This window comes from Chrysemys picta, chromosome 2 (genome assembly GCF_011386835.1).
Source record: "Chrysemys picta bellii isolate R12L10 chromosome 2, ASM1138683v2, whole genome shotgun sequence".
NCBI classification, from domain to species: Eukaryota; Metazoa; Chordata; order Testudines; family Emydidae; genus Chrysemys; species Chrysemys picta.
This window is the reverse complement of record NC_088792.1, coordinates 224501274-224524708: the sequence shown is the minus strand read 5'-3', so window position 1 is coordinate 224524708 and position 23435 is coordinate 224501274. Positions and strand designations below refer to the sequence as shown.

At 42.1% G+C, this 23435-nt stretch overlaps 1 protein-coding gene across 13 annotated transcripts in view; it reads left to right on the top strand.

Moving 5' to 3' along the window:
* Nucleotides 1–23435, top strand: part of SDR16C5 (short chain dehydrogenase/reductase family 16C member 5) — a 29352-nt gene that overhangs the window by 4578 nt on the left and 1339 nt on the right. For 6 of the 13 annotated variants that reach the window (XM_065585576.1, XM_065585585.1, XM_065585581.1 and 3 more), the window contains 5 exons: nucleotides 12665–13008; nucleotides 17440–17571; nucleotides 18805–18904; nucleotides 20435–20579; nucleotides 21504–21629. In XM_065585576.1, coding sequence (XP_065441648.1) covers nucleotides 12688–13008; nucleotides 17440–17571; nucleotides 18805–18904; nucleotides 20435–20579; nucleotides 21504–21629 — 824 coding nt within the window. In that variant the 5' untranslated portion in view covers nucleotides 12665–12687. Of the gene's footprint in view, nucleotides 1–9483; nucleotides 11298–12661; nucleotides 13009–17439; nucleotides 17572–18804; nucleotides 18905–20434; nucleotides 20580–21503; nucleotides 21630–23435 lie in introns of those variants that run through there. The other 7 variants (XM_065585575.1, XM_065585580.1, XM_065585583.1 and 4 more) reach the window with 4 other exon arrangements.

Here is a 23435-nt window from a genome sequence, read left to right as displayed (position 1 = left end):
ACAAATTTATTAGAGCATAAGCTTTCGTGGACTACAGCCCACTTCTTCGGATGCATACAGAGTGGAATAAATATTGAGGAGATATATATACACACATACAGAGAGCATAAACAGGTGGGAGTTGTCTTACCAACTCTGAGAGGCCAATTAAGTAAGAGAAAAAAAACTTTTGAAGTGATAATCAAGATAGCCCAGTACAGACAGTTTGATAAGAAGTGTGAGAATACTTACAAGGGGAGATACAAACATTGAATCTAATGGCTCAGCCATTCCCAGTCCTTATTCAATCCTTTGTTGATTGTGTCTAGTTTGCATATCAATTCCAGCTCAGCAGTCTCTCGTTGGAGTCTGGTTTTTGAAGTTTTTCTGTTGTAATATAGCCACCCGCAGGTCTGTCATTGAATGACCAGACAGGTTAAAGTGTTCTCCCACTGTTTTTTGAGTATTATGATTCCTGATGTCAGATTTGTGTCCATTAATTCTTTTGCGTAGAGACTTTCCGGTTTGGCCAATGTACATGGCAGAGGGGCATTGCTGGCACATGATGGCATATATCACATTGGTAGATGTGCAGGTGAACGAGCCCCTGATGGTATGGCTGATGTGATTAGGTCCTATGATGATGTCACTTGAATAGATATGTGGACAGAGTTGGCATCGGGCTTTGTTACAAGGATAGGTTCCTGGGTCATTGGTTTTCTTCAGTGATGTGTGGTTGCTGGTGAGTATTTGCTTTAGGTTGGGGGGTTGTCTGTAAGCGAGGACAGGTCTGTCTCCCAAGATCTGTGAGAGTAAAGGATCATCTTTCAGGATAGGTTGTAGATCTCTGGTGATGCGCTGGAGAGGTTTTAGTTGGGGGCTGAAGGTGACAGCTAGTGGTGTTCTGTTATTTTCTTTGTTGGGCCTGTCTTGTAGGAGGTGACTTCTGGGTTATACTGCGCTTTTTTGATGCAAAAGTCACTTCACCACAAACATAGCAGAAGTTATCTGCACTCTTCACACAAGTACGCGGCATCTCTGCTCACTTTGGCTAAACAGAAATGTGTCCCTTTGCAAAATCAAACACTGACAAATAAGAGAGCACGACACTGTATGATTTCTAGAGCTGATATAGGGCAATTTGTTCAGCAGAGTGATGTAAGCTTGGTTATGATTGCATCATCCATGACTTCTAGGAATAACATGATGCAATTCATATCATGTATGACGCAATACCAGCTTCAGATTGCATCATTCATTGTTTTGCCTAAAAAGCAAGTACTGTCCAAACCCAGTCATAGATTTATTCATAGATCCAGTCAAAGATGTATTTTAGTCATTTCTGGTTTAAATTGAGATCCCTTCCCTTTATAACTCATTTATCCTCCGCCATTCCCAAGTCCAGGGTCGTATATACTGACCCAATAGCATATCTTGAAAACTGGAGCCAATCAACAATTTTAAGCATCATTTTTGTTCTCAGTGACCCAGAATTAGTAAAGTTTGACTACATTTATTTCAGAAGCATTTTGGCTGTAGAGCAGTGTTACCTAGAGAGGTTATGGAATAGCAGTCATTGGAGTTTTTTAAGAGGTTAGACAAACAACTGTCAAGGATGGTCTAGTTGTTATTACTCAGTCCTGCCTCAGTGCAGGAGTTTGACTAGATGACCTGTTGATATCCCTTCCAGTCCTACATTTCTGTGATTCACACACTGAATTGCCTTGTGCCACTGTCTAGTAGTAACTGTATATTAACTACAATTTTATAAACCTGCATGTCAGAGAGTTAATATACAGTTTAGAGCATAGCAATTTTAGAGCTCTGCATGTTCAGACCAACTGACCTGAAAATTGTGATCTACAGTATTCAAAACTATTAAGATGTGGGCTGAAATAAAATCAGCATGAATTGCTCAACAATATTAATGGAATCAGCATTGCGCTGCTATATATTGTAAAACATTACATTGAAATCTTGCAAGTATTACATAGCACGCCTTCTTGCCCAAATGGTAACTAAACAGAACATCTTCCTGTTTCAACTTATATTTCTTAACTTATATCCCATAGCTCCTAGAAGTTGTTGGTTTTTTTTCAAACACTGAATGCTGCTAAGTTATGAGTTTTAACAGGTTTTTTCTTTTAAATCACAGCCCTGAATGTTATTCTAAAATTGTTTTCCAAATATTCTTAAACTCCCAGTTTATCCCCCGCTGATGTTCATTGTGAAAAGTATTGCAGGTCTAATAATAATATTTGGCACTTTTGTAATTCACTGTCCAACATGTGTTTTGTGCCCTCCTCTGGTAGATTTTTAGAGGATAACTGTATAGCTACCAGCTAAGGGAGTTATATCTTGAACTCAAGTAGTAGAAGCTCATGCTTTTAAGTCTGAATGGCTCAGGTTCAATCTTTGGTGACTAGCTATGATGGAGGTTGCTACACTTATAATCCCTTTAATCAGAGGTTCTGAATATGCTTTGTTGTAGGCAGAGCTAGCCTATAGTTAAGCAGCCGAAAATTTAGAATGGGAAGTGTTGAAATGTTGGGAAGCCTTATAATTTTGCAGTCTGGAACGAACATCCCATCTGAGGGATGGGGGCGGGGAGAGAGGAGAGTGAGACAGGACCAGGAAACTGGGACAAGGAATCCAGAGCGGTAGTGGGGGTAGTTGAAATCAGATGAGGAGCTGGGGCGGGTTAGACAGCAATAGGATAGACATAGACTGAAGGGGATGGGGAAGAAGGGTCTTTGACTACTAGAGACTACTCCGTTCAGGAGCCTGGAATAGACCCAGGATTCCTGAGTTTCACAGTTCCTTTTCTGTCAGCAGATATCTGTGAAACCCAGAGGCAAAAAAAGTGTCTCATCCCCCTATAGAGCTGATCTATCACATATAGGATGACAACCTACTGCCTCTGCCATCACTTACTCCATTAGCTCAAGTGGCAGAAGTCTGTGCAGTGGATCTAAAGGTTCATCGGCAGGGTTGGAGCCATGCGAGTTTCACGATGATTCCACATGACAGAATTTCTGGGGCAGTTCAGTTTTGATTTTTACAAAAAAAACCTGGGGAAATGCATACAGAAATAGGGTGACCAGATGCCTAAATAGGGGAATCTCAAGCAGGAGTAGAGAGGTTATTTTATCTCTGTATTTGGCATTGGTGCAACCACTGCTGGAATACTGTGTCCAGTTCTGGTGTGCACAATTTAAGAAGGATATTGATAAAGTGGAGAGTGTTCAGAGAAGAGTCACAAGACTGATTAAAGGATTATAAAACATGCCTTATAGTGATCGACTCAAGGACCTCAATCTATTTAGCTTAACAAAAAGAAGGTTAAGAAGTGTCTTGGTTGTAGACTGTAAGTATCTACATGGGGAACAAATAGTTAATAATGGGCACTTCAGTCTAGCAGAGAAAGGTAGAGCATGAGCCAATGGTTGGAAATTGCAGATAGACAAATTCAGACTGGATATAAGGTATACCTTTTCAATGGTGAGAGTAATTAACGATTAACAATATACTAAGGGTCATGGTGTTTTTCTAAAAAAATTTTCTAAAAGCTATCCTCTAGGAATTATTTTGGGAAAGTTCTATGTCTGTGCTATACAGGCGGTGAGACCAGGTGATCACCGGATCCCTTCTGGCTTTATAATCTCAGAACTAGGTACATCAATTCACATGCAAAATTCTCATTGAATTCAATAGGTGTCCTTGCCCTGTCGCTTGTGGTGCGGACTGCAGCAGGGGCCGTACAACCCCTCTCGCAGCTCCCTAGGGCCCCCTCTCATGGGTCTGTGCACCTGTGTCTGTCATTGTCGTCATCTCCCTCCCCTCCCCCCCCCCCGCTCCCCCAATGTTTCCCGATATTTCACTCTTGCGATCTGGTCACCCTACACCAAACATACAACAAAGTAATGGATGTTCTATTCTGGACTGAAGCACAGTCAAACGAAAATCACTCTGACAATGCTGAATTAAATGCCAGTGCTCAGCAGGCGTTTTCTTGCATGGCAAAGAAGCTCAGACAATACAGGGAAGAGTCAAGTGATGCAGGAAAAATGGCTCAAAAGTTTCAACAGCCTGCAGCGGGGTTCCTAGAAGCTGTGCGTATATGCGAATCTGCACAAATGCAGATGGATTTAACCTTGCTTAATGCAATTCCTGGCTTTGACAAGTATTCTAGGCTAGAGATTCCTGCTTACAAAAATATTACCAAAGAAATGGACTGTAGTTTGCCTGTGCTACAGTTTTGGAACTCAGTGGAAGGCAGAATCTCCCACCTCGCAAGGTTAGCTTGGCACTGACAATTCCAGTGAACTCTGTGGATGCACACAGTGTTTTCAGCGCAGAGACAGGGAGTGAAGAAAGACACAGTTGCTGGATGGTCCATGCCGACATATTTTTTCACTTGCTAGTGTTATTTGCTGCTGTAAAGAGTCAATAAATCCGGTCAAGTTCACATGACTGAAACAAGCTAATAATTGCATCTGGAAGGACGGGGAGCGCACACTGTACTGTGACTTCCCCCCCGCAGCTGAAGATCTCTCGGGGCAGGAAGTGAGTGGGGCAGTGTGGAACTTTCTGTAGCCAGGAGAGGTAGCAAGAGCAGCCGTGCAGAGGAAAAGGAAGTCCTGTCCCTCCCTGTGGATTGTCACGGGCACGCAGGGGCGAAAGAAAATGCAGGCCTGTTATTTACCAGGCTGCACGTGGCAATAGATTATATTGGTAAGGGATGCAAGGAGAGTATGGGTCACGATGCAAACTGCAGCAGACACACACACAAATTAATCAATTTTATTGGGGATAATTACAAGGGGTAAGGGAGCAGCGTTTGATTAGCTAATAGAGTTAATGAAACTTAAAACACACAATGATTAAAATATCTACTAACAATATTTATAAACAAAGATGCAGCATTTAGTAATAATTGATACTTACAAATACAAACCAACGCATAACGACTGGCAAACGTAGAAACTCTGTTTGAAACACATGAGCTGAGAGAGAGGCTTCGAGGTGATCAGGCTCAGTTACGGGTGTACACAGGATACACAGGATTTGTTTTTCTTTCTCCTCTCCCTGCCTGCACATGGCAGGTAGGCCCATAAAGTACCAACTATGACATCATAGAAGTGTCATAGGGGACAGGGCCCAAAACCTGTTTGTGTTCATTTCTGATTGGCACAAGCAAAGTTTCCACCAAGTAGTGGAGCAGGTGCCTCAAAGTCTGGCTTCGCCCCCAAAAGGTGAGGAAATGCATATGGTTTTAGAATGCGTGCAACACTGAATGACAAAAGAAGAGGCCAGGGCAATACCGGTATGGGCAAGTTTTAAAGGATGCAGACAGGAGCTCATCTCAACATGCCCCCGTGCCCTGGCTGAAATAGTTAGGCCGAAAACCTAAACTTCCGAGTCTGACTCCTCATCCCCACCTACGAGGGGATGCGCTTCAGGGGTGGAAGCGATGTAGGCCGAGGCAACAAACTTGTGAATGCAGGCTTTAATGAAGGCATATCCGAGACAGGGAAGAGCGAGCCCAACTAGAAGGGACACAAACAGTGATTGGAAATAGGATTTGTAGGGCGCAAGGCCAAGCCAATTGAGCCATGACCAAAACTGGAAGGACTCTCGTGACTCTCGGACAGTGGAGCTCAACGTTTGCAGGTCTTTAACAATTGAGGACAAATTAGGAGAAATAGAAGGCAAAGAAACGCAGCATTTATCAGCAAAGTCGGGATATACTTCAGCAAATTTAGTACAAAATGAGGAAGATTGTAACAAATATTGAATCATTAATCTATTTTGAATACTATACTGAACAAGGGAATTTAACTGCTGATTAATTAAGGAGAGGCCCTTGCCCGTAGTATTAGCAAGCATTTCAATAGCAAGGGATTGAAACAGCACTTGATCACGTAACATCATATAACCAACAGGGTTAAAACTAACAATAGAGCAGGCGAGGGAGGAAGCTGCTGTTTGCAAACGAGGCCAAAAAGAGTGGGTACTACGATGGTGTCGGTTGCTAGATGGCAAGGTATAGATACCTCCGCCCTGTAGATACAGGGTGCCAATGATGCATATACCCCGGGGCTGGGGAGGAAGCACAGCAAATGCAACATTACCACAAATCCAAAAATGACCGGGTCTTAAGGAAGAAACTGTGGTATGGCTCCACCCATTATTGGTTACAGAATAAAAGCTGGATGCACGATTGATACATGCAGCCTCAGCATGATGCATATGCTGGGCATGAAACAGATACGTATGTGTTATGGAGGTATAGAAGGTTCCAAAAAATATATAATTAAGACGATAAGAACAATTAATGGGAGGGGGATATGTAAAATTAAGAGTGGGTTTAGTTAGGGAGGTATTAGCATAAGAGAAACTCCACATAGAACAATTAGAATAAGTACCAACCCAAGTAGGGGCTGGGGTTAAACTATTGCCAACAAAAACCCAACAATGAGATGCTGGAACTCTAATACTCTCAATTAAAGGAAAGCTATGATCACTTCGACCTGAAGCATTAAGAACAGGAAACACATAAGAATTAAATTGTGAAGAACAATTATTCCAAACACTAGAAGCAGCCCACTGCACATAGGGGGAAGAACAATTCACACTAGAAATATTAAATGAAGAAAAATTATAAACTATTGGTACAAATTGCAAGGGTAATGGATATTTAGGTGAGAACTGAGTGGAGCAAACAAGACAATCTTCTGGACTCAGCGCTGACAGGGACTGGTTTCCGCTGACCTCCTGCACCCAGTAGGCAGCGAACCAGGTTTGTAGTCCACCTTCTCCTAAGGGCTCCGTGGGCAAAGATGTTGTGAGGGAGAGCAGCATAACCTGTAAAACAGAATAATACAAGCCCTGCTCAGGGGCATTAGTTTGTTTATTAAGAACTACATTTGCTGAGCCAGTTATGATGAACTAGCTTGTCACCGGGGGTACTTGTAGCCACTAAGTAGGTGTTAGGGTACTTGCCGGCCCGGAGAATGGTGGCTTTTATAGGTTCTCGATGGCCGGAGGCTTGGGGTTCTGTAAGCCAAACCAGTTAGCCGGTGTTAAACCCGGGGGACCAAGGCGGCTTAGGTGTAGGTGAAATGTGAGGCCAGCGAGAGTAACTTTTGTTGAGTGCGATAAGTACCTGGGGTAAAAATGAGCTCCAGTTTTTAAAATCAGGGTTGGGGGTTTGCTGTTCGCAGCATAGTCTTAAGGACTGCGATTTTTCGCTCCACCACACCATTGCTTTGAGGATGATATTTAGTATGGATGTGAAGGGAAGCCCCCCATCCAAAAATGAGCTGTTCAATGCTTTTGCTGGTAAAGGGTGGCCCACCATCTGCTTGGACTTCAGTGGGAGTGCCCCAGGCAGCTGCTGTTTGCTTAAGAGCCACAGCGACAGAAGCAGCATTGGTTTTAGTAAGAGGGAGACAAAAAGTTTGCCAAGACCCCAGATCGACAGTAACTAAGGCTTTTGGAAAACGACAAGCACCTGGCAGGGGTCCTATTAAGTCAATTTGCCGTGTACTACCTGGGGCAAAGTGTTCTGCAGCGTATGCAGAGCGATCATATCGGGGACGATTCATAGTTTTTACCTGCACACACTGCAAGCAGGACTGAACAATGAGCTCGCACTGACTGCGGCTAACGTCAGGCTTTTGGTTAGAAAAGCCAGATAACAGGCCATACAATTTTGTGGGTGGTAAGTGTCCCCATTCTTCGTGGAGCCAGCGCAACAGCGGGTCGGCCTGTGAGGCGGGATTTGCCATATGAACTTGGGAGACCTCTCTCATTCTTTGATCAAGACTGGAATGCAGGGGGTTAGAGCCTGGTTGATGAGAGGGACAGTGCGTAACGAACCAAGGGTGAGAGAATTTACGAATTAGGGCAAAAATTTGGTCCCACATTTTAACAAAAGCTGAGGGAGAGGCTTGCTCAATTAAAATATCTAAACAAAATTGAGAATCGATACCTAAAACAACTTGCTTGTTGGCAGAGTGGGCATTAGCAACATGCTGGGCAGCTAAAAGAACGCCCTGCACTTCGCATTCTTGTGCGGAGCAGGAGGGGGGCAGTAACTGCACATTAAAGTAATTACATGTGGAACAAAGAACTCCCGCCCTAGGGGATGGTGAGGTGCCCCCGTCAGACACAACCCAGGGATCATATTTTGCTTCAATGCATAACGGTTGGTGAGATGGGGGGGCTAAGATGTTATTGCTGGGAGTTAGGGTCCATGCCTGCCAAGCTACCTCAACCTGGAAACATAGAAGCTGCCAGGTACGAGTAGTGCCATGAAACTCGGGTGGAGGGGTACTTGTAAGCCACGGGATTAAATGAACACGTGGTCCAGACAAGGTACCTGGGATGGGGACTTGGGACCAGTGACGAGCACTGGACGCAGCCAGTAGCATTTTTCCCACCAGACCATAGTTATACTGGGGTCCAGACAGGCGATGGGCCCAATTGTCAATGGCATTACCATGTTGCAATACAGTGAACCCTACATGGTGTTTTGTGATAAACAAATTAATGTTGAGGGGTTCTTGGGAATTAAAACGGGCAAGGGGGGGGTTAGAGGCGAACCAGCCAGCTAGCTTCTCTAAGCTTTTTTGTGCTGATGCATTCCACACTTCTCGGGAGCGTTTAGAAGAGAGAGAGCTTTGTAGGATTTCTAGGTTAGAAATTAATTGCGCCGGAATATATTGGTGGTGATAATTAAGGAGACCTAGTAGCTGCTGAAGCTCTCGTTTATTTTTTTGGAGGGGCTTCTGTCCAAGGGTCTAATACGCTGGCTGGGGCTTGTGTGTGAGTGGTGGGAGTGAAATGGAGTCCCAAGAATGAGAATTGCTGGCCAGCCTGCAGGTGGCTCTTTGTTTTGTTAATTTGCCACCCATCTGCTTCTAATGCATCTATTATCATTTGGGTGGTACTTTGAACTGCTTGTGGATTGGGCCCACAAATGACAATGTCATCTACATAGGCTAACACGGACACATCCTGTTGGGGTTTTACTTTTTGTAATGTGATATTGAGATAGGATGATGCAAGTGCAGGTGAATTACAGAACTCCTGTGGGCAGACTTTCCATTTATATTGGATGCCCTTAAAAGCAAAATTTAAGATTCCTTGTGTGTCCTTGAGTGGGATTTGGTAAAACATATCTTTTAAATCAAGAGTACATGCCCACTGATTACTTGCATCGCTTAGTTGCCGCTGTATTTCTGGAATGGTGACAGAGCTGGAAAATGCGATAGGCTTTACACGGCTGTTAGCTTGTCTATAATCAATGACAAGGCGATATTTAGAGGGATCGCCGGGCTTGGGAATACCTCAACCCGCAGACAGAAAGGTGGATGCAGTAACCCTTTCTATCTTTTTCTCTTCTAGAAGCTGAGTGAGCAAAGCTTCAATAAGGGGAATCCCTTCGGATTTTGTGGGGATAGGGGAAAATTTCCATGGCTGGGAGTTAAGTACTTCGGGGGTATAGGGGGAATGATCGCCTACGGTTATAGGGAGGGCTTGCAGAATTTGATTATGCAGTTTAAATTTTTTAATATCTGAGACACCTAGCAGATTTTTTGATCCTAACAAGGCTTTTATTTTTCTTACGTATTTTTCGTGGGCAATTTTAACCCAAACCACAGGGTTTTTTTGTACTGCATTGAGGCCCTGAACAAACATAAAGGAGCCAGTAGGACAGGAACGTTGGGCTCAATAATACTAACTTGAGCTCCAGTGTCTAATAAAAAGGAGGTGGGGGTGTCACCGTTAACTAACAGGGTGGCGTATGGGCATTCATCGGTGGGATCTTTAATTTGGGCCGGGCAGCATCCGGCCCCTATTTGTTTTTTGACCTAACATAGTCCTCCCAGTTTTTCCAGCCTAGCTGTTCGGCTATATTTTGCTGCTCTTGGTCTGACATTTTACACAGGGCTTCTTTGGGGATTCCTTTGTTAAGAAGGAAGCCAAATCGTGCGCACTCAGCTTTAGTTTGCTCAGGATATTTTTGGGGATTAAACTGACTCTTTGGAGGGCCTTTTGGTGGCGAATCAACTGGGAGGACAACCGGCGGGGGCGGCAGTGACAACTTAATTTTACTAACTACTTCAAATAACGTTAAGATGGATCTGCGAACAGCCGCATGCAAGTGCAGCATGGCACCGGTGTCCGCTCCAGGGGCAGCTTCTAATGCTAAATCAACTGCCTCTGCTGAGACAGGAATTTGAGTGGGATCAGTAACATGTATAAAGGGTGTGGCCACCAATTGCTGTTGAACAGTTAAATTAAGTGGGTTTTGTAGTGGATCCCACAGGGCTATGGAAGCTCCTGCAATTGCCCATATTAAATCGTGTGGAGTAACTAAAGCTCCTGGGGGGATATACAATCCTTTAAAACTGCCTTGCATTGCTAAAACGGCAGCTGCCGGGGTGGTAAGTGGCCAAATGCGATTATTTAATAAAGCATGACCTGGGAAGCCTCGTGCCCAATTGGCCGTTTTGGCTAAGATGCCAGCCTCCTTACGGTCCACCAATTCTGCTCCGTGTTCTAAGGCTAGCCGCCCGACCCAAACCATTGGTGCCTCATCAGCTTTTCGTTGCGTTTCCTTTAAAAACTCTTTAAGTTCGGCCTTAGTACGTGTTCGCAGTTCAGTAACCTGCGTGGTGTTGCCTGTTTGTGCATCTATTTTAGTTTTAGTTATCGCAATAGGCAAAGCTTCTGCTACAGTTTCAGATTCAGTAAATTCTGGGGCTGTTGGCAGAGCTGGATACACAGGAGTTTTAGGAGCTTCATATGGGGGTGGCAAAATTTTCTGAGAGGGACTTGGGGAGGGGGAGGTAGTGATGGGCTCTACCTTTTCTGTCTTCTCCTCATTATCATCTTTAGGAGAGCCTGGGGCTGCCTGTTTAGCTGCAAACATTGTGCCCCCCTGGAGGACAGAGTACAGATCGAGGGCCTTACATATCATGCTAAACAGGATGGTGGAAACATCCTCAGATTTATATTCATCGGGTCGCAATTTTTTGGTTTTCTTAATTAAATCTAATTCTTTTATCATCTGGCATAATAATTTGTGTGCTGGATCAGCAGGTATTACCCGAGGTGGGGGAATCAATTTGGAAACGGTACCTCCGGATTTTCTAACAATGCAGCTATACTCTCTCCAAAGCTAAGAGGGATCTGCAGCACCGAGGTTCTCCACAGTCTCTGTGCACTGAGGCTGTAGGGAACAATCAGCTGGCTGACACCTAAAGCTCGGGTGGCACCAAAGGAGGCATCCCGTATCTGCCAGGGTTAGTGGTACAGTATAGCCTTTTAGAGTTTTACCCAAGCCGAGGGAACAGATCCATTCTATTTTTGGATCAGTCGAATTTTGGCTAGTAAAAAGGTGAAACTGCAAATGTTGGAACTGTTCAGTTTCATCATCTGCGCGGTCTGCAGCATGCCACGGGCATGGCCCAACTCCCTTGCATCCTGTTCATGATGCCATGTGGATTGCCACGGGCACGCAGGGGCGAAAGAAAATGCAGGCCTGTTATTTACCAGGCTGCACGTGGCAATAGACTATATTGGTAAGGGATGCAAGGAGAGTATGGGTCACGATGCAAACTGCAGACACACACACAAATTAATCAATTTTATTGGGGATAATTACAAGGGGTAAGGGAGCAGCGTTTGATTAGCTAATAGAGTTAATGAAACTTAAAACACACAATGATTAAAATATCTACTAACAATATTTATAAACAAAGATGCAGCATTTAGTAATAATTGATACTTACAAATACAAACCAACGCACAACGACCGGCAAACGTAGAAACTCTGTTTGAAACACGTGAGCTGAGAGAGAGGCTTCGAGGTGATCAGGCTCGGTTACGGGTGTACACAGGATACACAGGATTTGTTTTTCTTTCTCCTCTCCCTGCCTGCACATGGCAGGTAGGCCCATAAAGTACCTGTTTGTGTGTGGGACAGGGCCCAAAACCTGTTTGTGTTCGTTTCTGATTGGCACAAGCAAAGTTTACACCAAGTAGGGGAGCAGGTGCCTCAAAGTCTGGCTTCGCCCCCAAAAGATGAGGAAATGCATATGGTTTTAGAATGCGTGCAACACTGAATGACAAAAGAAGAGGCCAGGGCAATACCGGTATGGGCAAGTTTTACAGGATGCAGACAGGAACTCATCTCAACACTCCCCAGCCCGGTCGGGACTAGCAGCCCCTTGCTGGGGCACTCCCAGCAGGATGGGTGAGATCAGACCCACCTCCACCTCCGGGAAACTTCTGCGGCTGCTGCCTTCAGAGCCCAGCTTCGAAGGCAGCACAGAAGTGAGGATGGCAATCCCACAACCCCCCTACAAGAGATTTGCAACCCCCACCTGCCCCGTGTTGAGTTGGGACACCCACAGTTACAACACTATGAAATTTCAGATTTAAATATCTGAAAACATGAAATTTGCCAATTTTGAAGGCCTATGGCCATTAGATTGACCAGAATGGATAATGAATTTAGTAGGGTCCTACCTATTATTCTTTAATAGTTTCCACTGTTGTATGTATTCATAGAAGGGCTATATTTAGCAATATTTTTTTTCAATTCTAAAATATTTGAAGTTTCACTGTTGTTGTTTCGTTCTAAATGGTAAATATTCATCATTAGCAGGTGTTTGAAAAATCTTCTCCAAGATGAACTTCTTCCTGGAAACACTCAAAGTCCTGGTGCTCTCAATATATTTCCTGTTAGAATCTCTAGTGTTGTTGTTTGTTCCTGTGCGAAAGAAGAATGTTGCTGGTGAAATAGTACTTATAACAGGAGCCGGAAGTGGAATCGGAAGACTTCTAGCATTAAAATTTGCCCGCCTTGGAGTCACCCTTGTTCTCTGGGACATTAATCAAGAAGGTAACAAGGAAACAAGTAAACTAGCTAGAGAAAATGGAGCCGTGAGAGTGCATGCTTACTTGTGTGACTGCAGCAAAAGGCAAGAGATCTACAGAGTGGCAGATCAGGTAAAATATTACATGTTCATGTTTCTTTTTTTATCCCATAAAATACTGTCTGATCATAAAGCACTGATCTCTTACCTAGATGTCGTTGAACAGAGTTCCTGAGTCCAGAGTTCATGTCACTCATTCCATATTAATCCAGTGCTGTGTACATTACCTATCTTCACACACTTAAGTTTCTTGCGTCAACTTGTTCAGCTCCCTTGTTCAGCTTTGTTTTTCCCTACTCTGCCATAGGGAAAACTTATATACACTTCTCTGCCATATTCTCAGCATACATGCCATTGTTAATTGTTTTGAATATTACAGTATTATGCAATATAGTAGTGATTGTGCAAATAGGGGAAGACCTGGTGCATGCTTCAAAGAGTTTACAGTCACGTGGGAGAAAAAACAAAAAGCAAAGTAGTCAGAGTGGAGAGAGGCATTGTCTTGTCCATTTTATTTATACATTTCCTCAAACGCCTCTCTATTTAGCCCCTTTTGGGAGTCTCTTTGCTTTATAACCCTTTCTTGCTCCTCCTTTGTTTTTTTTTCTAATCTGTTTACCAGGTCTGTATCTCAATCTCCTTAATAGCCTCAGGAATGTAAGATAAAGGAGAGGATTTGTATGGTAAATCTTTCTCTCCATTCCGCTTCCTTGCTAGATGTTGTATATGCCACCTTAACTGGCATTACCTGAATTCTTAAATGCATAATCATGTAATCTTTACGGTGTCTTAACATGAAAGATTCTAGTTTTTAAAAAAACCACCATAGTAGTGAGTCTCAAGGAAAAACTTGAAATTATGTGATCTGGAACTACTTGACTAGACAACACAGGAACACCATTTCTCGTGGACTCTAGTGGCTCTTGTAACGTGAGCAAAGACTGAGATCAGAGTATATGCAGAAGACTCACTGTACATCTTGCAGGATATACACTTTTGCTATGTAGCTAAATTAGCCACACACATGCTGCAGAACTTCTTTGCTACAAAGGATTACACATAACAAGTGTCAGACACAGAACTAGAACCCAGATATCTTGATTCTGCTATCGTAAAAAAGCAACTTTGCATATCTGGGATTTATTACACATGGAATTTAATGATCCGTATTGTACATGAGCAATCCAAACTAGCTTGCCATAGGTGGCTGAGTAAGTTCAAAATAGCTTGTTTTAAATGCAGCCTGTCTGAAGTGTCTGCCAACGGTTAGGCTATTAAATCTCAGCAGAATCTTAAAATCTTGTCATTGACTTTTCTCACTTGGCTTTGTAAAGCATCATGCATATCTATGCTGCTCTATAAATAATGACTAAGCATGTGAAAGCCAATGTGTTGGATGGTGCTCAGATGGAATGGAGCCAGAGGGATTGAAGTGTGTTGGCTTCTGCTCATTCCTGGAGGGAGGATTCTGGGTCAAATAGTGGTGCTACAGAGGAGTTGATTAACACAATTTATAGAGCCTATTACAGGGATACAAGATCTCCACGTGGATAGCCCTGTCCTCCCATGGATCCAGAGGGACCACCAAATTTGGCAGATTTCTTCTCAAGGAAGCAGTTTGGGAGGGGTGCTGCCAGAAAAGAACTCTGTGTATATGTGTGGGTGTAATCCCATGTCTGTCTAGAATGCACATTGTACTCTGCACCATAGGTTATTTCTTTTGATTATCTCCAGTAACACAAGCCTTAACTTGAAGGTTACATTATCTGAGCATTTATATGAACTATGTACTACTTATTTTAAGAACTGTTCTAAGACCTTTTATTCAACTTTTTTTATTCTGTCCCTTTGTAGGAAACATTCATATTTGTATTTTTAGTTGCCAGGTTGCATTTACAGGCCTGGCGTTAAGAAAAGAAAATAATTCCTCATGTAAAATGAGCACACTCAATCTGGAAGTGACTAATAAATACAGAACTACACTTTTAAAGATTTCTTTTATGCAAAAAAAAAAAAAAAAATCAGTTTCCTCCTCCTTAATACTCCCTGGCAAATATTATGCCAGTTTGTCTTAAGCTAGCATTATAATGGTAGTTATCAAGCATTGGACTTGCTAAAATTAAAATGATTTCTTAGTTGATTCTCTGCACAAAAATTAAGTTAAATTCTATTTTATATCTAGAATGCTTACCTCCTTTCACATACTGTACTGAAGGTACACAGATTACCCTGCAGCAACTTCTAGCACATGAAAGGATTCTAGAAAAAAATTACAAGGCAAATACACTAGACTTATTTATAAGGGATCCACAAAAATTACACGTGAGATTGCTAACGTACAAATAAACTGTCTAAACTGAGCATGCACAGCTTGTGTGAATTAAAGCTTGTACCTTAGCACTTAAAATAATTTAGACACATGACTGTTGACAGTTTTATCAAGTGTGTGTATAAGGATAATAGAAAGTGCACAACACAGAATGAGTCTCTTTAACTTGCAATCAAAATGAAGTTACAGTTGCAGCCACATCAGTAATTTGACTGTGTATTACCTGTCACAGTTCAGGGCAGTGACACCTATATTCCCCCTCATGGTCCAGCCAGAGCACCATACTAGGTTCCTGGCTCTTCAGCCATCACCTCTCTTGGACAGAGACCCATGTCTCTCTCCTTCCTGACCTGGGTATTTCCAGATTACACAGCTCCCTGCCTCTACTGTGACCCCCTTCCTTCCCCACTGCCCCTGTGACGGGTTGGGTTACAGAAATCCCCTTGGGACTGCCACCTGATGTGCTGGGACTACCCCTGAGCCTGTTTTCCCTTCCAGCTTGGGACTTCAGTACCTTGCCTGGTTGTGCCAGACACACTAGCCTGCTACAAACACAGACCCAGGTCTGAACCACATCCCGCAAAAGCTACAGGCTTAACTGAAAACAGCTTAAGAAGTGCTCCTGTCTCCAATACCCAGTTGCCAATGGGATCCAAACCCTAAATAAATCAGTTTTACGCTGTATAAAGCTTATATAGGGTAAACTCATAAATTGTTTGCCCTCTATAACAGTGATAGAGAGAGATGCACAGCAGTTTGCTCCCCCAGGAATGAGTACTTGTTCTGGGTTAATTAATAAGTAAAAAGTGATTTTATTAAATATAAAAAGTAGGATTTAAGTGGTTCCAAGTAATGACAGACAGAACAAAGTAAATTACCAAGCAAAATAAAACAAAAACACGCAAGTCTAAGCCTAATACAATAAGAAACTAAATGCAGGTAAACCTCAACCTCAGAGATGTTCCATTACGCTTCTTTTACAGACTAGACTTCCTCCTAATCTGGGTCCAGCAATCATTCACACCCCTGTAATTACTGTCCTTTGTTCCAACTTCTTTCAGGCATCTCTTTGGGGTGGAGAGGCTATCTCTTGAGCCAGCTGAAGACAAAATGGAGAGGTTTCCAGGGGCTTATATAGTCTCTCTCTTGTGGGTGGAAACCCCTCTCTCCCCCTGTGTAGAATCATAGCTACAAGGTGGAGTTTTGGAGTCACATGGGCAAGTCACATGTCCATGCATGACTCAGTTCTCTACAGACCGACGCCATTGCCCACATGTTAGCCAGAACGTACCCAGGAAAGTTCAGATGTGGATTGGCGTCTATCAAGGCCCATTGTTAGCCAGTTACTTGAATAACCCGTTCACACTATGTTGACCAAATCTGCCTTAGGTGCTCTGTACAGCAAACACTCTAAATACAAGCATAGAGCCAACGCTCATAACTTCAGATATAAAAATGATACATTCATATGAATAGGATGAATACATTCATAAGGGTATGTCTACACAACAACAAAGTAGCTGGCCCATGCCAGCCAACTCCAGCTCGGGCTGCAGGGCTGTTTCATTGCTGTATAGACTTCTGGACATGGGCAGCCGAAATCTGTAGTCATGGGTCAGCTACAGGTTTTTCTTTGCTGTGTAGACATACCCTAAGAGGCTTATCAGGGCCTCACTGTCTCTGGGGAGGTTGAATATATCTCTTTGTGAGCTCATAACACCTTAATTAAAGGTATTAGAAATATGACAAAGATTTCGTTTATTCAAAATATTCAAATTTTGTTTAACTTCTGTGAAGTCTGACTAAAAGCTTCCCCTCTTCCAAACTCATTGGCTTTTTGTGATGACCATTTACACTAGCTCTCATGGCATCATGTTTTTCCTGCCATCTTTATGGTATATAAAGTGTGGGTGGCTATTTATTAAATAAATAAATAAAAAACAAATAAGTCTGTTAAATTACAGACCTGTAAAGTTGTTGTCTGCAGAGTTCTAACACTTGACTAAAGGGAAAAGTTGCAGAGTGAACAGACTTCAGTCTTATGAACTGCTTTCTCACTATCTAGCCTTGTAAAATTAGCAATGTTGCAACTTCCTGTAATATAAACATATAACTAAACAGACTTTCTTTGTTTTGGCTATGGAATAACATCTAGATTTGGTTGCCTGCCTTTAGGTTAAAAAAGAAGTTGGTGATGTTAGTATCCTAATCAACAATGCTGGTATTGTAACTGGAAAGAAGTTCATTGATTCCCCTGATTCACTTGTGGAGAAAACCATGGAGGTGAACACCATGGCACACTTCTGGGTAATATACAGATATTCTTTTTTTATAGGGAACTGTGAAAGAATATGGGCACTTAAGTCTGTTTTGGAAATGAGGCGGGAAATCTCTTATATAATTGCTGTTTAACTGGTTGATCTTGTAAGGCCGTACACGCAACTCGATGACGTTTGTTTGTGAGTTCCAGAAACAGAGGGGATGGAGAGGTGGCCCACAGAAAGCTTGTGGGAGTGAGTTAAGGGATGTGTTTAGCCCCTTGTGTGGGCAATCACTTCTGCCTAAAGAATCAATAAAATGTGAGATCCTCCCCAGTATTGGTTGCCTGATATTAAGAGATACTTCTGGGAAATGTAAAGCTGAAAAGTACTGTTATTGTGGGCAGTCTGGTGCTATAGCCTTGGATATGAACTGACTCAGAGAAGGGCTGCCAAAGCAGCCATCAACCATTAGCAGAAAAGAGCCTGGTTCAGGTGCTGCCATGGGTTGGGTCAGAACTTGTTCTGATTGCATCCTATCACCTGTTTGCTGCTGGGAACTTGCACTATTAAAGTGGTTCCTCTAAAGCACTCTTACTTGGTGTCTTAAATGTCAGACTGCCATATGCTGGCATGATTGATTTGAAGACTTTTATCTTAAAATTAGTCATTTAATTTGCATATTGCTATGAAGGAGATGAACGGATATTGTAATAAAGCACTGAAGGTGAATTATAATCTAATAAAGAGGGAATGGTGAATTCAAATATGCTGCTCTGTTTGCTGGAAAACGTGGGAAATGACACAGAATGGGTAGCTGAAATCAGCAAGTGATGGCAGAAAGATTAGGAGTTCACTTTTCCCTTCTCAGCTGCTATTTTTAAGATGGAAGCCTACTTGGAAAATGTTGCAGTACTGAGCTCCTAAGTGTAGGGAACTTACAGCTTCCCAGGACTTCAGTGATTGCAATCTCTCTGACAGCAATCTAGTTTCGGACTCCCCCTAGTGGATGACTACAACATCAAGAAAACTATGGAAACGTATTGGAGAGTCCTTAGAGAGCCACCTCTGTGGATTCAGTTAGTAGACAAAGTGGAAAATACTTCCTGTCCTAACTAATATGTGTCTTATTAGCCTCTGTAGAATGAGGGAGAAGCATTAAGACTTAATAGGTCTCCTTAATAGGTGGCACCTTTTCAATAGTAATGCTCTAACTAATTGCACAATTAAATCACTGTAAGTAATGTTTAACTATAAGTGTGGGTTTCAATGTGTTTCATAGACTTACAAAGCCTTCCTTCCAGCCATGATGGCCTCTAACCATGGACACTTGGTTAGTATTGCAAGCTCAGCAGGACTGATTGGAGTCAATGGGCTAGCAGGTTAGTATATTCGAGATCATTCTAAATGGAATCTAAAGGCATGGTCTTGGTTATACTCTTCAACTACAGCTCTTAGGCCAAGCCATCTAAATAAAATGGTCTGACACCTGTACACTTAATGGCTGTCACTGACCTCAATGGGACCTAGGTTCTCGGCACCATTAAAAATTCTTTTCACCTTTAATAAAAGGACCGGGTGGGGGATGGGGAGAGAAAGGAGAGAATATTTGAAATATAAAGTGTTAAGTAAGTATTTTATTATAACATCCTGTGGCTTTTTAACTTTAGCTGGAGAGTTTGTACAAGGAATTTCCACCCCTTCATCCTATCCCCTCATTTGAGATTTTAGATGGTATTAAAGATAACAACTACCCTTCTGGGGGGAAGGAGACGCTAATTGAAATGGACTAGGGTTGGAGCTGCTGCTGTTACTAAGTCTGATCCTGACACACAATGGGAGAGAAGAACAGCAAAGATAGAAAATGAAGCTTCTGTGCCTTTGGTGTTGACTCTTACTTGCAGCATTACTGCTGGAAAAACACAGGCATGGCACATAGTCTTACTAGCCACGCTGAGACCTGGCAAACTTGTGCCAGCATCTGGCCGTTTAGGACATTTGGTTTTAGCTGCCTTTCTGATAACAGGCTTACAGCAGTGTTGATAAACATGTAGGCATGGCTGGCTTAGCCACTGTTAGCCACAGAAGGTGAAAGAGAAGAAATATTGTGAGGAAGGGAAAAGACACATGATGGGGGCGGGAGGAGTCTCACATACCAGGTGATGGTTGTGGTTTACCCAGAGCCAGTGGAGGTGATAAAGTCATCTGAATCCCTCTCTCTGGCCCAGCCTAGTCAGGTCATGTCTCAGGATTAGAACGACAAAAGCCCAGTGGTGTCACGGAGGATTCTTTGTCCTAGGAGACAGTCGAGGTGGCAGCTATGATGGTAAAGTTTGTCCCTTTCCTGTCTTCCTGTCTGTCAGATGGCTTTTGATTGGTGGTGGGGAGTCTTTTCTTTTAAGGACCCCAAAAGGGAGCAATGGCAGAGTAGCCCATCCCCTTCATTATTTTGTTCACCAAGTAGGCCTAATTTTTGACACACCAATTTGGGTTCATTAATTTCTGGTCCCACACTTTTTTTGTTGACCAAGCATAATCTTAACACTGTCCTTGAATTATATTATTCAGCCTTTTTGTATGAACTAACTTAGTCTTTCTGTCTCCATTTCATACCTATTCACATCAGCATTTGTTATAGGTTATTGTGACAATTCATAAACTTACTGTTTGCAGTTGAGCTCACAATTAAGATAAATTTGTAGGCACAATTATTTTAACAGTACGCGGACTACTCTTGTTAGAGCATAATTTTGCCAGACTTTCTTCTCAGCCAGAAGTTGTGCTTGGTTTACTCCGTATGAGACACTGGACTAAAACCATGTAGTTAGGTTGTTTACGAGAGTTGAGAGATTTTTCTCTTAATAAAATAATTAGCTGCAATAAATAACTCTTCATCTTTCTTCACTCTACAGATTATTGTGCAAGTAAATTTGCAGCGGTGGGCTTTGCAGAAGCAGTCGGTTTAGAAATGCTGGCTCTAGGGAAAACCGGCATTAAAACCACTATTGTGTGTCCTTACTTCATCGACACAGGAATGTTTGATGGTTGTAAAACCAAGTGAGTGAATTTGGGGGTTTTGTATGTAATTAGTATATGGCAGGTCAAAAATGTTTGATTAAATACATGATTTATGAAAGGAAATTAGTAATCAGTAGAAATGGCATAATCTGAAACTATTATAAGGTAGGTTTTTCTCCGTTGTGCCATTTTTAGGGCTCATAGACAAAGCCCAATGATTGCCAGACTGCAGAATCTAAGACTTTTTAATTCCATTTCTAGCCCCTATGGCGAGAATATGACTCTTCCAAATATCAACCTAGTGTAATCCAATGAAGTGTCTCTTCCTGATTCTGCAAATAGCCTGAAACAGTAACTCTGGAAAAAAAAAAGTGTAAACTGACACTCAAATTATTAACTCTACAACCTAGTGATGGTGTCACTTTAATTGTCAACACATTTAACTACTTCGCTGCTCATTTGAGAGGACGCAGACTATGTGTTTCTTTTCTTACAATCTCATACCTTCTCCCTAGATGCCAAAAGCTTCAACTGTCTCCTATTTGGCTGCCAACACCTTCAGTAGTGTAGCTTGTCATTGTCAGTACAACCTTTCATGGCATGTTAAACACAGAAAATATAGAAGCAGAATAGGCTTATCTAAATAAAAACTTTGCTTGATTTGAAGATAGCAAGAATTGAGCTTACAGGCACGAATACCAAGTGAAAACAAGACACTGGCTGTTCACCACTTTCAAACTGATTTGTCAGGTGTTATACAATTCCATGAACAGACCTTAATTTTGTAATGTTTGCTTCTAAGTTAGAGGCGAAATCTTTGTAAAATGGGGTATTCTTCTTTTGTAAGGAGCACAACTTTAAATTTGAAGCTGTCTTGTTCTAAATTTGCAGTTATTCAGATGAAACATAGAGGGGAAAGTTTTGACAATGTCGTATTAATAGCGATATGTTGACTTTTTCCAGGTGGCCATGTCTACTTCCTATTCTAGATTCGAACTATGCAGCTGAGAAAATTGTGAGTGCTATTCAACGGGAGCAAGTGCTTCTGCTGATGCCACGAAGCATGTACTTTTTATGTTTTCTGAAAAGGTAAGGATGGGATTCTCCTTGTCATGTTTGTGTCTTTCTTCTGTCAAATGCGTTATGTTTAGTTGCATGATTACGGACTCTACATGCTACAATATCAAATGATTACTTGGGCTGTCAAGTCTAAGCCTACTTAGATATTTACCTTCATGGGTTTCAAGTTGCTTTTAAGTTTTAGATAAGTTGTTGCTACAGGAAGGCTTCCTCAGGTGGTGGTCTTGGATAACTTGCATGTCTACATGTCTTATACCAGACTCTGAAGAGTCCCAGTAAGGAACACTTTCTCATTGCTGTACATATTTAAATAATCTCTAAAGGGAAACTGTTGTTAGTGTCGACTGAACAAAACTGCAACAGTTTTCTTCTTGGCTGTGTAGAGGGCTGCCCTTGTAATACTATTGAGCACTTATGCAGGGCAGTAGGAGTTGCCGGATGCTCAACATTCTTGGCCAAATATAGATTTAGGCTCCTATTTTATTTTATTTTATTTTATTTTTTAAAATCTTGGCCCATAGTTTGATTCTAAATCTCTCTACTTAAGCCAAAGGGAGCCAAGAGTACTGCCACAGTGGATGCGTTAAAGCAGTGCAGGCACAAATGGGGACACAGAACAACCCGTGTAACAGCACAGAGACTACAATCAGTCAACAAAGATGGCTGTAGCACATAACTTCTAATATTAGGGATAGCAGGCGGGTGGGGAGGAGCCACTTGAGTCTCAGAAGGATTTGTGAAGGACCTTGAAAAGAAAGAGACTACTGAATCAGAAACCAACTGGTTCTGGAAATCTTATCATCTTCCTTGCTTCAGATAACACAATTTGCTGCAATTTAATAGGCATGTATATTGCTGTGTATTAATTGAACTATCATACTAGCATCTAGAAGCCCCAGTGAGGATCAGTGCTGCATTTCATAAACACACAAAAATGCTGCTTCTGCCCAGAAGTGCTTGCACACCCTGGGTATGTTGAAGGCCACAGGTAGTGTGTGCTGTTTTGAATGCTGAGCATATCAATAATGTATGCTCTGTTGTGGCTTATTTCTATTGGAGCTTATTAACTTTACTGGACACTTGATGCAATATTATCCCACTGCTTTTAAAAAAAAAAAAAACTAGGATAAAATAGAGAAGGCTATGAAGACCTTTTTCCTTAGTGCTTTCAAAATATATTTGTTGTTTAGGCTTTTTTTTTTTTTTTTAAGTTCCTGGACTATTTGAAGGCTGGTCGCACTCCCAGCAGCAGTTAGTGGTCCAACGCCTATTTTAAAATCAGTGTTTCTATTTTTTATTTTTTTTAAATGTAACCATTCCCAATTTGGTTTTGACAGTAGAAAGTGATTCTGTAAGTACCAGGAAGTGCATAAACAGCTGCTGAAAAGATAGCTTCAGAGGCGGGAGAAGGGCAGCTTAAATTTTTTTCCCTCCTAACTTCGCTTCTCTAGCCTCCTCCCCCGATATCCCTCTTCATTTGCCCTTGTCTTTCTAATAGACATCTATTCATAGTCCCATCCTAAACACTCTAGAGACACTGATCATCTAGGTGAGCATGCATGAGACACTCTTAGGGAGGAGTGAAAAAACTGTTTCAACAAAAATCCTGTACTTCAATTACAAATATATAATTTTTATAGTTTCTACCAACACTTGAGTGAGTTAAGTATCGCTACAAAACTGCAAGTCCTGTTGTACAGATGGGTTATGCTAATATGAAGAAGTTTGGCTTCTGAGGTCTTGAGCACAAAAATAATTATTCCTAAAACTGACAGTTTCCAAAATAAATTGAGAAATTGGGCCCACTCAGATTGG